We start from the raw sequence: 14,607 nt of genomic DNA on the forward strand, positions 1-14,607 counted from the left end.
ATTGGGCAACTCCCTTGGGACATCCCATTTCAAAACAGACTGAAAAAGGATTTTTTATTCAAAATGGCAAGGGAAGGAATACTTCCCATGTACAATTATAATTTTGCTGTTCCAAGGTGTTTTTCTCAAAACATGTTGAACTAATAATACAGGAAGTCAGCATTTAAGTATCACCAAAACCAATATATAAACTTTGCTTCAGCTTTTTTTTTTTTTTTAATTTGTGGATGAATAACAGTTCCAAAACAATGGGCTTTTCAACTGAGTCTGCTTTGTAAACAACTGGAAACTGAATTTTAAGTCATTGTAGTCTTTGGATTGTACAACAGAGAGAAAGAGATGAGAAGTGCCATCTTAAAACTGAAAAGCTTATACAGCTCAATTACAATGTACTTTGTATTCAAGCCATGTTCACAATCAGTACATGTTTCACTGCCAAATAGGGAGAGAAACCAGGCTTCCTTTTATAGACTGAAGTTTGCTTTTAGTTATGCCAAAGCCATTAAAAAGTGCATCACTGATTTTTCTTTAGTGGCTACAGAAGAGGGAATGGACATGAAAATGGCTCCTTAACTCAGCTGGAGAAGCATTATTTCCTTAGAGAGCTTGATGTAGCAAATGAAATTGCATATAGTGGCTGGTGCTGTTACACAGTACTTAGTGGGCAACACATAAGATTTTCTTCACTTTTCAGTGCCTCAGACTATGAAAAGCAAAAGAATAACCCAGGAGTGTATGAGCAATTACAATCTGCAACACCCAGAGATTTGTGTTTTTGACAGGAGCAGCACCTGGCTGGTGTATTATAAAATATAAAGACAGTCAAATGTGACATCTTCAATGGCAGACAGGAAAAAGGGCTTTTTACAGAAACCTGGTCACAGTAGTCATTTGGGAGACAGTGTAAGCATGCTGTGAAGGCTGGATGCAGCAACATCTTAGAGGAATATGGAGCTGATGGGCAGAATACAAACAGCTGAAGAAAAGGCCATTAAATGTTTGTAATGTATCTGAGTTCTTGTTTCTTCTCCTCATTAATGCTATTCTTTGAAGTTTTGTCCTCCCCTTTCTGACTCCTGGGTTCCAGACACTTTCAGAGCTGCGGGGCTATTAGTTAAGGAGCATTGCAAGCCCATCCCAGTTCTCAGAGGCTGGAGAGACCTTAACTCCTGAAGGGCAGGAGCACGTTCCCAAAATCTCCACTTCTTTCAGCCCAGCTCTGCTGACGTTTATCTGTTTCATGACCTTTTCAACATGCCTTTTTTTCCACCATGGCACATTCTGGTCACTGGTGTTCTGTACACTGGATTGATGGTGGTTTGGTGGTTGGTTAGAAAATGGATCACCCAGTACATGCTGTTGCATATTGCATTAATTAATTTGCCCAGTAAGTACCCAAATACTAGGAAAAAAAAAATATTATCCCTGCTGTTGGTTTAACCACTTAGTTCCCAGCAGCACTTATCTTGCTGCTTATTTGAAATACCTGGTGATTCATTTGGCTCAAGTTTCACTCAGCCATACTTTTTTGGTTAATGTTTTTTTAAACACTTGAATGTTGTGAAGCACACAGACCAAGGAGATCTATTTTTGCTTGTCTGTAGTTCAGGCCCAACAGTTGCATGTGAACTGCAGTGACTGAAATAGCAACATGCATCTTCTTTGCAGAGACTGCACTTAAAACCTGTGGCCATTACAGCTTGCTCTCAAATGTTCCTTATTGCTTTATGCTAAGCATTATGGAAGCCATAAAGCTTTTACTGCTTCAGCTGGACAATTTGCCTCCTCATAGGGCTTTTAGTTTTGCTTGCTTTTGGAAAACTATGCTAAATTGTCAATGCAAAGAAAAACACAAATAAATTGAAGATTATAGGAGGATGCAGTAAAAACAACCATTATCTTGACATGAGACAAAAGAGGGAGTTTTTTGGTCTTGGTAGAGTATAAAAGGCTAGATCATCCTCAAGTTCAGGAAGGTGAAATAAGTGAGAAGGTTTTAAGTAGCCATAATTCTTGGGGCAGGGCAGCAATTAGGAAGTGAAAGCTAAGGGACCAGTGAAGTAGTCAGAAATGTTATTGCTACCAATGAACATTGATCTGCACACTTCATGTTCAGTGGCAGAAGTAGTGACATTTGGGTCCTTTTAACTGAGGTCCTGAGACACTTTATAAAATAACTATGCCAGGGAACACCCTGTTAAGTTGGACAGATATTGCTGGCCCTGTTTTACCCACAGGTCAATAAGCCCAGCTTGAAAACCCTCCTGGAAGGCACCCACACTTGCCCTCAATCACTTGGAAGGTTTGAATGCCCAGCAGAAACACCCATGAGATGCTACTGGGGACACCAGGGTGTGCTCTGCCCCAGATGTCCCTTTTTATTAGTGCCTGTGGTGTGTGGCTCCAGCAGCAGCATGCAGATAGATGGCTTCCAGCTCAGTCACTCAGCCCCAGCAGCATTTGCAGAGCAGAGACTGCTCAGTCCTGTGGGTGTTGGGAAGAAAATGAGGTGAGGGACCAGAAATCTTCTAGAGAAGACATTTATTTGAGACAAACAGATGGCAAAATGTCAGGTTTCATATTAGAGTCTGCCTGTGCTGAATTCATGCCACATCTCTCTGCACTATCATTTGCAGGTTGGTTTTTTTTTTCCTACTTTATATGAAAAGAAAATAGAAATCACTTATGTTGTGGCCTCCCTGATTGTGAGTGGAAGCCATTACAGTTTTATCCCTGTAAAACTTGTTCCAGTGTTTCTTAAAATTATCATAAGTGAAGAGTCATACAAAGAAACCCACAGGAAAGTCTCTGAGACTCCCTCCCAAGCCTTGTACTCACCAGGGACTGTATGGAACTGTTACCAAACCAAGGCAAATCCTAGTAGTCATTACTGGGGGAAAAAAAAAAAAAAAAGACTCTGGAAGTCTCCTACAACTAATAACAATTTCAGAGGGGTGGGTTTTAGGGTTTTTTTTATATGCTTGAAGAGTTTTCTCCCTGGCCTGCAACATTAAAATACTGAGAAACATTAAGGTTTGGCTTTTGCATGTCAAATAAGCCAGATAAGAGAGTGCTATCTCACTGTAGCTATTTCAATCAAGAAATAAATTCTTAGGATATTTTTGTTGTCTGTTTTGTGCATTGGCATTAGATGATTGTTAGGATCACATTTTAATATTTTCCTCAGAGTAAGAGAATTAAAGATAAGAATTTTACTTTTGACCTCATAACATCTGCATTCTGGACACTGCAGTTTAAAAGCATTGGAAAAGGAGGTTACATTTTTTTTCCTTTTTATCTTCCACCATTTTGTCTATTCTGTTTTTTTCATAGCCTTTTGAAACAGCAGGAATTGTGCATTCTGTGTTTTCTGCCAGCTGCCTTTTATACTGGGAGGAAATTTTTCTCATCTTGACAGACTTAAGTAGGTACTATTTCTTTTTGACATTGTTCCCCTTTTCAAGCTTCAGCTTCATTTTGGGAGTGGGGGGTCAGCCCTGGAGGCTGACAGCCTGAAGGCACAACAAAAAGAGGTCTTGGGAAATGCACTGCAGCATCACAGCTTTACAAAAGCAGATGCTTGTCTGGTGCAGTATAGATTTTGTGCTTAAATAGTCAATTGCTAATTATTTCAGATTTTTAAAATGCTTTGTAACTCTTCACAGAACTCCTGGGAATGGGGTGAAGTCAGGCTTGTGGCACAGGCAACTGGAAGTTCATCACTGAACTGAATAGGGATTAGGATTTCCAGCCTGCAGCAGGCAGGGAATGAAATGGCTCTGTGCTGGTTTGGGTTTTATGAACTTGCTTATTACAAAGAATTATTCAGTGAGTGGTTTATGGAGATGTATTGTAGCCTAGAGATTGCTCACTAATTACTTGTTACAACTGTTGCACTCAGGATTGTCAAATTACTGTTCTGTGCTTTCTACTTGGTCACTGAAATTGCAAGTTACTGTTCTGTTCTTCCCCACTGAGTGACTCTGGTAAAGGTTTCCAAGGTGGCTGTTCAAACACAGCCTCTGGTATTTCTCATCCCTAAGAATATTTACCTGACTTTTCCCCCCAAAAGTGACCAACTTCTTCAAGTTTATTGTCTGAAGAGAGTTAACAGAGGAGATAGAGGCAAAACAAAGTGCAGAATTTGTACACATACATAAAGGAGAATATCAAGGTGCTAGTGGAGCTTCAAGCTGTGCAGATCCTTGCTTTGGCATTGACTTCTGACTTGTAATGAATTACTTTGCTGATGTTTAGTTAACTTGTATGCTCCTCTTGTATAATGAGCAATGATGCTGAGGTCCTGCGAGGGGCACCTGGTTAACAGTTAAATGTCAATGGGAGGTTTTCTAGGCAAGAGGCCAAAACCAGTAAAACACTTTAGAAGAAACCTTTTCACCCAAAAAAATGTATTTTGAGACATAAGCCTTTTAGGGATGATGTTAATGCTATGTAACATTTAGCAAGCTGCTCATCTCTGATATTTCAGAAAGTTTTATTCATTCCTAGTCACCAGCAAACAGTGAGCTCTTTGTCTGACTGTGCAACAGTATTTATTAGTAGTTAAAACACATCATCAGAAGAGCTGAGCTATGTGTTTATATTCATGTTGCAGGAGCGTGTGCTAAACATCTTACAAATGCTTTGTGTGTGATACAATCCCAGAGTCTCATTTGAAATGCATTTATAAATATTTAAATACACTACAAAGTAAGAGGAGTTCCCAAAGCTGGATTGCAATCATGAGCTGTCTGGACAATTAACTATCTAGACTCAACTTACAGACCATGTGCTGCAGGCAGTGGGGTTTTTTAACCAAGTATAAAAATAACCACCCAGAACCATGTAGACCCCGAGGGTGCATCCAGGGAGCTGGGGCCAAAGGGCACCTTCCAGACACTCAGATTGCAGAGCTGAGCTGACAGGACATGGGCATGTTGGGCTGGCTTTGATGCTTGCTTCCAAGTGTAATCCAGGCTCCTCAAAATTGGAAGTTCTTTAGGAATAGAGTTAAAATGGCTTAAGGAAAAGCATAAAATGCCTTAGATGAAGTGTTGTATAAAATAAGGTAAAATGGCATGTTTTTATTTAACCCTAGCTTTATTTAGTTTTATTTTCTCTTGGTTGACAGTCTGTTCTCATAATAGTAATTTTCTTCCTGTTTGTGTTAGATCAGGAGAAAGGCTGATGGCAATCCCCACTGTATTTGGCTAACCAGACCTTGGTGCAGCTGTGTGTCACTGCCCTGGCAACTTCAGGGACAGTGTGAGACATGTGCTGGTCTTTCCTGAAGTTCAAGGAAGCATCTGAGTTATGTGCTGGATGTCCTGTAAAGCCTAAGTGAGAAAGACTTGCTGGGAAAAATCACCATTTTTTGCATTTCATTTTTCTCTCTGAAGCTTGGCACTTCTTTATAAAATGCACTGCTTTGGTATTATATTAACTGTAACCAGAAACTAAGGAAACGCAGCATTAGACTAGAAACAAATGACAGGGTCATGCTTTGCCCTCCATCTTCTTATCTTTTTAGAGATGGCTGCTGCAAGCACTGTTGGATGGCTTGTCAAGAATCTTTATGAACTGTTTGTAGCGTTTGAGTGGGTTTTATCTTGAAAAGGCCTACATGGCATAAAGATAGCACCTTTCCCTTTCCCTCAGGCAATATCCAATATGCTTAGAGTAAGTTCTTCCCTCTCTGAGCACCAAAATCACTATAGCTGGAGTAGCTAGCTGCATCAGTCATCCTAGAAGAGAGACTGGAGGGGAAAAAAAAATAAATGAAAGCTTCATCTACCATTTCCACTTTGGTTGCAACTCAGCCTCCTGTGCCAGCAGCACAGCCAGGGCTTGCTGAGGTGGCACACTGCCTTCTCAGGAAGGATCATTCAGCCTCTGGCCATCTAAAATTTGTTTGGTCCCCTTGGCTCCCAAGAACATAAATGAATAGTAAGCAGTGATCCAATGGAAAGCTGCTTCTATAATTTATTGCTTCATAGATAAAAGGAAATTATTTGCTATGCTAATGCATTATTTATTACAAGTGTAATGACTGTGTGAAGCAGGCCCAGTAAGGGTGAGGCTTCTGAGAAATAAACATCTGCTTCCTATTTGGTTGTTGCAGGTATTTAAAACCCAATACAATTTTTCTAGGAAGGTTTCAAGAAGGAAGTGTAAGGAAATGGGTCATCTCTTTTCAGGTCTCTAAAGGTTTCACTGCTCCTCAGTTGAGCTGTGCTGCCTTGCTGGAGGATGAATGGTTGGAAAGTATGTTGAGTTTTATTCTATTGACCTTGTTGTATTGGATTTTAGGACTGGTGTTTGTTGTGAAATTGTCAAATTTGACTCCATATGCCAAGATTTACTTATTCTAGCCATTAACTCAAGAAAGTCATAGAACTGTGTACATATGGGGAAAAAATGCAGCCTGAGAACTCTTCTGGAAAGCATAAAGATTTGCTGGGACCTTCTCATCTGGAGTGTGGCCACACTCTTCTATTGCCAGTGTCAGACACTAAAGCAGAAGTTGTATAACTGAGCTCTCTGGGATCATTTCACTGTAAGCCCTAAAATGGAAATAGGCAGAGGGTGTTTGTAAATAGAGGATTTTTTTTTTAAATGGTCAGGTGGAGTTTTTTTGTTTGGGTGTTTCTGTTGCAGTCAAGGAAACTGCAATTTGAATATGGGAATAAAGGGTGACAAACTGGTAGAGGTAGCAGCTGAAAGAAATTATTTAATGGAAAAGAACTTTGCATTCCTATTTAAATACGGTCCATAAAGTTATTTTCTTAAAACAATTAAACAAGCATTTACTTTTGAGGGAAATAAAGAAATGGCCAAACTTTTCAGGTACATTAATATTTGATTTGGAGATAACTGCATAAATATTGAATTTGAAGATTGCATTCCAGAGCATGCATTAAAATGGCATGGCCTTTCTATTATCCTTCATAATGGAACATGAAATTAAAAACTTGTTCATGGAAAGAAAAATTTCTCCCCTCTCATCTGCACATTTTCTGCACTGTTGTGTTAACAGAGGAGCTCTCCCTCTCATACTGTGAAAAGAGACATAGCTATCAGTAGGACATAGACCCTGAAGTCATTTATGGTCCTTTTGAGAATTAGTGTCTGCCATTTCATAATTGCATCTCAGTTCTGTGATAGGTATAGAACAAAACTTTCTTCAGTTGCATGTGTTTGAGGACCACTAAAATGCCTTCTAGTCTGTCTAAACCTAAAACATTTCTGGGAATCCTGGTGTAGCTCTGTGTCCCCCAGCAAAGAAACCTGAGTGTCAGTGTCCTCCTCTCCTGTCACCCGCTGAGATCTGTGCTCCTGTGAGTGCTGGGCTGCCTGGATTGCTGCTCAGAACATGTGGGATGTGTTCAGTGTTAAGAGCCCTCAGTCCCCTTGTGCAGGGTGTGCTAATTCATGACTGCTCTGCTTCCCTTTCTGGGAAATAATTCTGGATATGGAATAACAAAAAGACACGTGGATCAGTCAGTCTCAAAACATGTGTGGGCATCCAGTCCAAAGTGTTTTCAAACACTGAGTGATTTTTCCAACTCTTTTTCATCTAATGCTGGTCTCAGATAATTATTTCCATAACTTTGCAATTCTGCAGTTCCTCCTCTTATTCATGGTTCAGCAATAACAAAACATTGTTCCCCTAACACTGGAAAATGGAACAGACATACTCATTGTACAGCAAAGAGCAATGCAATTGTATTTCTTTCTAATTAACTATAGCCCAATAGAAAAATGTGTAGAATAATAGCATAGGATAAAATTGGTTATTTTACCTGTATGGTTTAAATGATATTCAAAGGCAATCTGTTGATCTTTGCCCCTATAACCAAATGTATAACGGATCAATTATTTATTAAACCTCTCTACATTATTTATGAGCAGAACCGCAATACAAACAAGTGACCTTTTTATCCTTTTTTGTTTGAGCAAGTAGCTTCTTTCTATAGAGAGCTTGTGATGATAAAATACAAATTAACTTTTAATGACTGCTTTTGTATTCCCTCAGATTTATCAGAAAGCAAGGACTGGATCGGCTTTTCCTGGAATGTGACACCCACATGTGGCGCCTGGGGGACAGGAAGATCCCAGAGGGAATCGCAGTTGATGGAGGCTCAGACTGGTTCCTCCTGAACAGGAAGTTTGTGGAATATGTCACTTTTTCTAATGATGATCTGGTAACAAAGATGAAGAGGTTTTACTCTTACACTTTGCTTCCTGCTGAGGTAGGTGAATTCAAAGCAATTCCTCTCTGTGCTCAGAACAGCAAAGTTTGTGCTTGCCCAAGTGATCACCCAAGTCAGAGAGGCTTTTGCTGGGTTTTGTTGAGCTTGAAATCATTCCACAGTGGGTAATGAGAATCTTAGTCCCATGACGAGTAAATCTTCCATGTTGGAACAACTTTTGCAGTTGTTTAGTTGGTTTATTTGTTTGTGGGACCTTTTTGTAAGGAGTGGCTTTGTTTTATACTTCGATGTCTATTAATCTATTACTGAACAACCTAAAATCCAGCTGCCCTCAGTTGTCTTCGTAAGTCGCTTTCCTTGCTATTATCCATCCCTTTTCTTTAAAAAGAAAAACCTTACAAAAAAAGGTTGATTTTTCTGTTCAAAACTCAGCTAGAAGGCATCATCACAAAGCATTTAGATCACTCAGGAGTTGCTCTGGCTACAAGTGATGCAGATGCACACCAGGAGGGGTTTCTGCCTAGCATGCAGCAGTGTGCCAGGGAGAGGTGCATTCCCTGCAGCTGGAGGAGGGAGCCTGGTGGCAGCCACCCTGTGCTGCCCCTGCCCCAGCAGCTTCAGGGCTCCCCTGGCTTGTCCAGCTCTGCTCCCAAGGAAGCACCAAGGAAGATCAGACAACTGTCTTTAAAATGGCACCTTACTTCCTTGCTGCTGCCCCTGAACATTGAGGGATTGATGAAACCAAACTTGCAAATCTGGGCTTATTAGCTTGCAGTGGAGAGCAGTGACTGTCAGCTTTTGATAGGGGTTTATTATTCCACACACATGTTGGATAATCTTGCTTTAATTCCATTTCTGTAAAAAATTACCTTTTCTCTCAACTCAGATAACCTTTTCATCCATTATCCAGGAGAAATTTCTGGATCATTATATAAGGACACAGGGCAGTGGGTAATTGGGAAGCTTTTTTTTTTCCCTTTCCTCTTGCTTGAATGAGAATGGAAGCCTCTATGGGTTTAACCAAACAGTTCAAGCATAAAATCCATACTCACTGGGCTGTCATTTAACGTTAAAAGAGCAGGGGGATTATTTGGGGAGCAGCCATGCTAATGTTATGCTGGTTACTTATGGGTCTTACTGTTGCTGATTTTAAAGAGAAGTTACTGCTCTAAAAATAATCTCTTGCTAATTTTGATCATATTCTATAGCTTCTTTCTCTAAAGTTTTCTTTGCAAGATACATAGTTGGTTTCTTTAAATCACCCTGCCTCCACTGACCTGTTAACCTGCTATATCAGTCCCCATTACACACGATTTATGAAATAGCTGATGTTATGATGATATAATTAGGATAGCCCAATAGGAATTCCTTGCTGCCTCGAGTCAGCAAATAAGAGAGTTATGATTCCAGATGTAATCACAAGAGTCAGAATGTCCTTCTGGTGCCTGTAGTGAACTGTGTATTTCAGAACAAGGACATTCAACTAGCAATGCATTTCAGAGTGCTGGAGATGGAGACACCCACAGAAGAGATATCAGAAACTTTTTTTCATAGTAACCAGGCTGATGGTGAAGGTTTGGGAATTGTCTTAGGAAACAGCTTGAGATATATCATTAACACATTGCTCAGGAAAACAGTCTTAAACCTGATAGATCAGAGTAATTTGCTGAAGAGAAATGGGAATTTCTCAGAATTGCTCATACTGCTGAAATAAAACCAAAATAATTTGCTGGAGCTGATGCCTTCCCTACAGTCCTTTGGTCTCCCAATGCCCAAAGGTGGTCATGACAAAAGTGCAATTATTCTGTGCCAGGTTACTGTGTTACTACAGTTTGGCCAGGTCTGTAACGTGTTGTGATTTTTCTCATGCTCTCTGTGCATACGTGGAGAGTGCTTCTCATACATGGCAGAAAAACAGAGCTTGGTAATTCTGCCATTTCAAAAGAAAGTCAGTCACCTGCATTAGGTTTAGGCCCATGGGCTGAAGCAAAGGAGATCACAGCAGTCTGAAGAACTGAATGTACTGATAATGTGGCAATCTGCTCACTCTTTCTTGCAGTCCTTCTTCCACACAGTTCTGGAGAACAGCCCATACTGTGACTCCATGGTGGACAACAACTTGCGCATCACAAACTGGAACCGAAAACTTGGTTGCAAGTGTCAGTACAAGCACATTGTTGACTGGTGTGGCTGTTCACCAAATGACTTCAAACCATCAGACTTCCACCGATTCCAGGTAACTGAACCTCTTCTCCAATACCTCCACTGGGGTGTGGAGAGCCATCTGTCTGCATAGCTGCAGCAGGGAGTAGGAAGGGAAGCCTTTACCCATCAAATGTGGAGAAAGAGGTGAGAGGAAGCTCTGCTTTTAATTTCAGGAGAATAAAAGATTGGTTCCCCTGTGTTTGGCCCTTGTGACTTAGTACTGAGTCATAAGGTCACAAAGAAGCTCTCTGGACTATGAGATCTGCTAGCAGATCTGTTGTTCTAGAAAGGAGGGAAGCTTGACACATCCCTCACTGTATCAATATTATTTGGTAACTCTTGTGAATTGACTTTAAATGGTTTACTCAGAAGTTCCAGCTCAGACCCTTTCATCATCAGTTCATGAAGCTCCTGGCTTTTATTGTTAAGCAGCGTTTTTCGTCTTTGAAAAAAGCTTAAAAGTTTACTAGATGCTTGTGTAGCAGAAGGCAAATCAGCTTTCATGATTACATTCATCAACATGATTGTATTTAAGTTTTCTCTCATGGTTTTGGGTGCCAAAATCATGAGGTTTTGATCACCCAGGCTTGGCAGGACCTCCTTAAAAAGTTTAATCAGTTCCTTTGTGATACTGTTTCCTGAAGGCAGACATGAGAGCAAATCCTTGCTCAAGGGTGCACTCCATCTCAAGACTGTATCTGGCCTGTGTATCTTCTATTAAGAATGAACAAGCACTTGTTTCAAGGTCACCAGATTTGCAATTCCATCCCTGCAGCTCCTCAGAGTTCCCTGCATAAAGCGTGTTTGTTCAGGCTTTGTGTGGGATGGGGAATGTTTTGCCCTACAGCCCAAAAATGATGACTGCTCTGAAACAGAGATCTTTTCTTTATAAAGAAATGTGGTGCCTACCAGATGTGGTTGAAGTTGGTGACACAGGCACTCAAAAAAAGAGCAAATGAGACATTGTCTAGGGGAGGCTCTGCTGTCCCAAACACCAACCCCAGGGAAGTCTCCAGCACAGAATAAATGAGAAGACTTTAAAAACTTCTGCCAGTCTGCAGAGGCTGACGTGCTCCAGGCAGGGAAAACAACCAGGAACGACCTTTCAGAAAACAATCAGGTAAACTGAGCTCCAAGTTCAAATTTAGAATAGATGTAAAGGCAACTTCTGGTATTTGCCTGATGAGAGAGCTGCTCAGATGAACACACAGCTCCAGAAGGCTTGCTTGGGATTCCCATGGAGGCACAAAGCAGGCTGCAGAGGGAGTGATCAGAGAGCCCACATCATGCACTGTCTCAGCGTAAAACTGAGCCTCCTCAAAAGAATTTTTCAGCCCTCTGGGGCACTTTTGAGTGGGACCCATACTCAAATATAAGCAAGGCAAAGCAAAGGCTTTTAGGAAAAGCTAATGGTAGTTGAGTAGCTCATTAACTGGTAATATACCCAAGATTGTGTCAAGTGCAGAGCAAAAAATTTGTATGGCACCAGTCAAAAGCTGGGAAACCTCAGCCACAGGTGGCATCTCTCTGAGTCTTCCTCCACCTTGTAGCAGCAAATCCATTCACTCCTAATGCTGCTCTGCCTCTTCTGAGCTCCTCTGCCACAAGACACTTTGCTCCCTGCCTGACCTCCAGTACCAGGTGCCAGTTCTGGGCTGTCCCCAGTCAAGCGGGTGCTTTAGAGAGCTCTTCCCACCCCTCTGGCACCAGAGAGCCCTCCCCAGCACAGCAGCAAGGGGCATTGGTACAAAGGCATCAGCACACCTCACGTTTTCCTTGTGTAATTCTGTAGTTTTGAACTGAATCTTAATGACACTTTTAATGACAAATGTTCACAGAGGTCACTTTTGCCCACAGGGAGAACTGGTGCATGTCCCCAGCTCCAATCAGCGGCTTAGGACGAAAGTGTCACGGCTGAAAACAGCCACTCCCTCACTCGGTGTCTTTTCCTTTTGTGTCACCACAGCAGACTGCCAGGCCCACCTTCTTTGCCCGCAAATTTGAAGCCGTAGTGAACCAAGAGATAATTGGCCAGCTGGACTACTACTTGTATGGCAACTACCCCTCTGGCACCCCCGGCCTCCGCTCCTACTGGGAGAACGTCTACGATGAGCCCGACGGCATCCGCACCCTCAGCGACGTGGCCCTCACCATGTACCAGGCCTTCTCCCGCCTGGGCCTGAGGAGAGCTGAGAGCTCCTTCCATGCTGCTGGGGACAATAGCTGCCGGTGAGGCTGGGGCTGCCTTCTTCTGGGTGTTGCAGGGGACACAGACTGCAGGGTGCCAGCAGAGGTTCGGCTGCTTGGCCGTGCTGGCTGGAGCACATTGTCACAAACAGGGCCAGGCAACTACTAAGCACTTATTTCCAGGAGTATATATGCCCATAATAAAGCATTGGTTATTCAGGGTTAACATTATGTCACCTGTTTGCTGCACCTTTAAGGAGCTCCTCTCTGCTTGATGGAGACTGACAGGATCTAGTTGGGCAGTGCTATCCCCACTGCTTTGCTTGCTTGATTATTTTCAGCAAGTGCATAATACCTGCAGCTCCCAAATGCTGTGTGTGATCACAGCAGAGGTTATCTTTACTTCTATTATGCTTATCAAAAGCAGAGGACAGGATTTCAGGATTAATCTGAACACAGGCAGGCTAATGGTCCTTGCTTGTTTGTTCCCCTGGGTGCATACTTGGAGTACAGAGAACTACTTGCCTGAGCTCCGTTTTCTGGCTTGGTCTGTGCCAAGTGTTTCCACTGATATGATCTATAGGCATCAAATACATAAAATGTGTGTGTATATATAGCAAATAAAGGTCCTTATTCTTTAAAGGGAACACCCACCCAATTTTAGATTCCCTTTTAACCTGTAAGCCTACCAAAGAAGAGTTCATTTTAAAAGGGATTTGAGGGAACAGCTCCTGGAGTTCGACTTGCACAGAAAAGTCTCTCTTCGTGGTAGATGTTTGCTGCCTGCACACACATCTGAAGCTGTTTACATTCAAAGGAGAGAGGGTTCATGTTTTAAAGTCTTACTTTACAGTCTTGTAATTCGTTCTTCAGAATATATTTTTGGATCCTGCCCATTTTCATCCTAATAGAAAACACAGCCTAAGTCAGCAAATACTGAAGATACTCCTTGTGCTTTGATGGATGGGCTTTGCCCCTCTTGTGTTCTCAGGAGGGAACCAAATGTGCCTTGACCTTCCTACTTAGTCTTGGAAGTGCTGAGCAATGTCCCATTTAGAAAGATGTGGCAATATGTGATCCAGATTCCTATTACAGCTTTGCCAGTAAAGGTTACTGGTGCAAAGCAATAAAAGATCAATAACAATTAGACAGAAATCACTAGTAGAAATCACTTCCTTATATGAAATAAAGGCAGACCTGAAGTTGTCCAGGGTCATTTGTCCTTTAAAGTGAAGCCAGCAGAGAGGATGGAAGCTGTGTGTACCCAGTACTGAAATAATCTGACAGTTACTTTTGTGCTTATTCCTTTTTCCAGTGTTCTGATGATGATTTATATCAATAATCAGTTTTGTTTCTGGGGAGCTTTTCATTGCACGGGAACTCAAGGTGCTTTTCAAGCTTGCTCAGATTACAGAAAGGGAAGCCATGTCATCCCCAGCTGATGGCAGCTGTCCCCAGGATAAAGCCTGGCTCCTCTGCAGTGGGCTGGAGCCTCACGAGACTGTGCAGGGAGGAACTGTGAGCAGTGATATGGAGTGGAGGCTTCATTCTCACACCTACATGAGCCCCCTCAAAATACTGAGTCAGCATCCAGTTTAAATTATGGAGAGGTGGAAAATCTTCAGGTTTATGATTCACATCTCTTTTGTGGTTGTCCTTCTAGATGTATGCATATATATGTGTGTGTGTGTGTGTTTGTGCATATATATATATATACACACACACATCCTCTTTCTCTCTCATGACTGTGAATGTCTCCAAGGCAGTGATAGCAGGGACACTTTTGGGCTGAGCACCTGGCCAGGATTCCCTTTGCTGTTAGGGCCAGCACAGCTGATGGTGCAGCCACCACCCCAGCTCTTTCTCACTGCTGCAGGCACTGTGAGCAAAGTCTCACTGGGAGTCAGTCCTGTGCTGCCCCCCGCAGAGGCCCAGGAGATTTGATAGGAGAAGCTGCCTTACAGACTCTTCTAACAAGGGCTTCAGGAAGCTGTGCCCCCCA

General features: G+C 42.0%; 1 protein-coding gene across 1 annotated transcript in view; it reads left to right on the plus strand.

The window, feature by feature from the left end:
- The window catches only part of XYLT1 (xylosyltransferase 1), a 155,564-nt gene that overhangs the window by 125,069 nt on the left and 15,888 nt on the right, over window positions 1–14,607 (plus strand). Inside the window, exons 6-8 of the mRNA XM_030460103.1 lie at window positions 8,036–8,252; window positions 10,273–10,449; window positions 12,385–12,647. Coding sequence (XP_030315963.1) covers window positions 8,036–8,252; window positions 10,273–10,449; window positions 12,385–12,647 — 657 coding nt within the window. The remainder of the gene's footprint in view (window positions 1–8,035; window positions 8,253–10,272; window positions 10,450–12,384; window positions 12,648–14,607) is intronic.

This window comes from Calypte anna, chromosome 14, assembly GCF_003957555.1.
Source record: "Calypte anna isolate BGI_N300 chromosome 14, bCalAnn1_v1.p, whole genome shotgun sequence".
Taxonomy (NCBI): domain Eukaryota; kingdom Metazoa; phylum Chordata; class Aves; order Apodiformes; family Trochilidae; genus Calypte; species Calypte anna.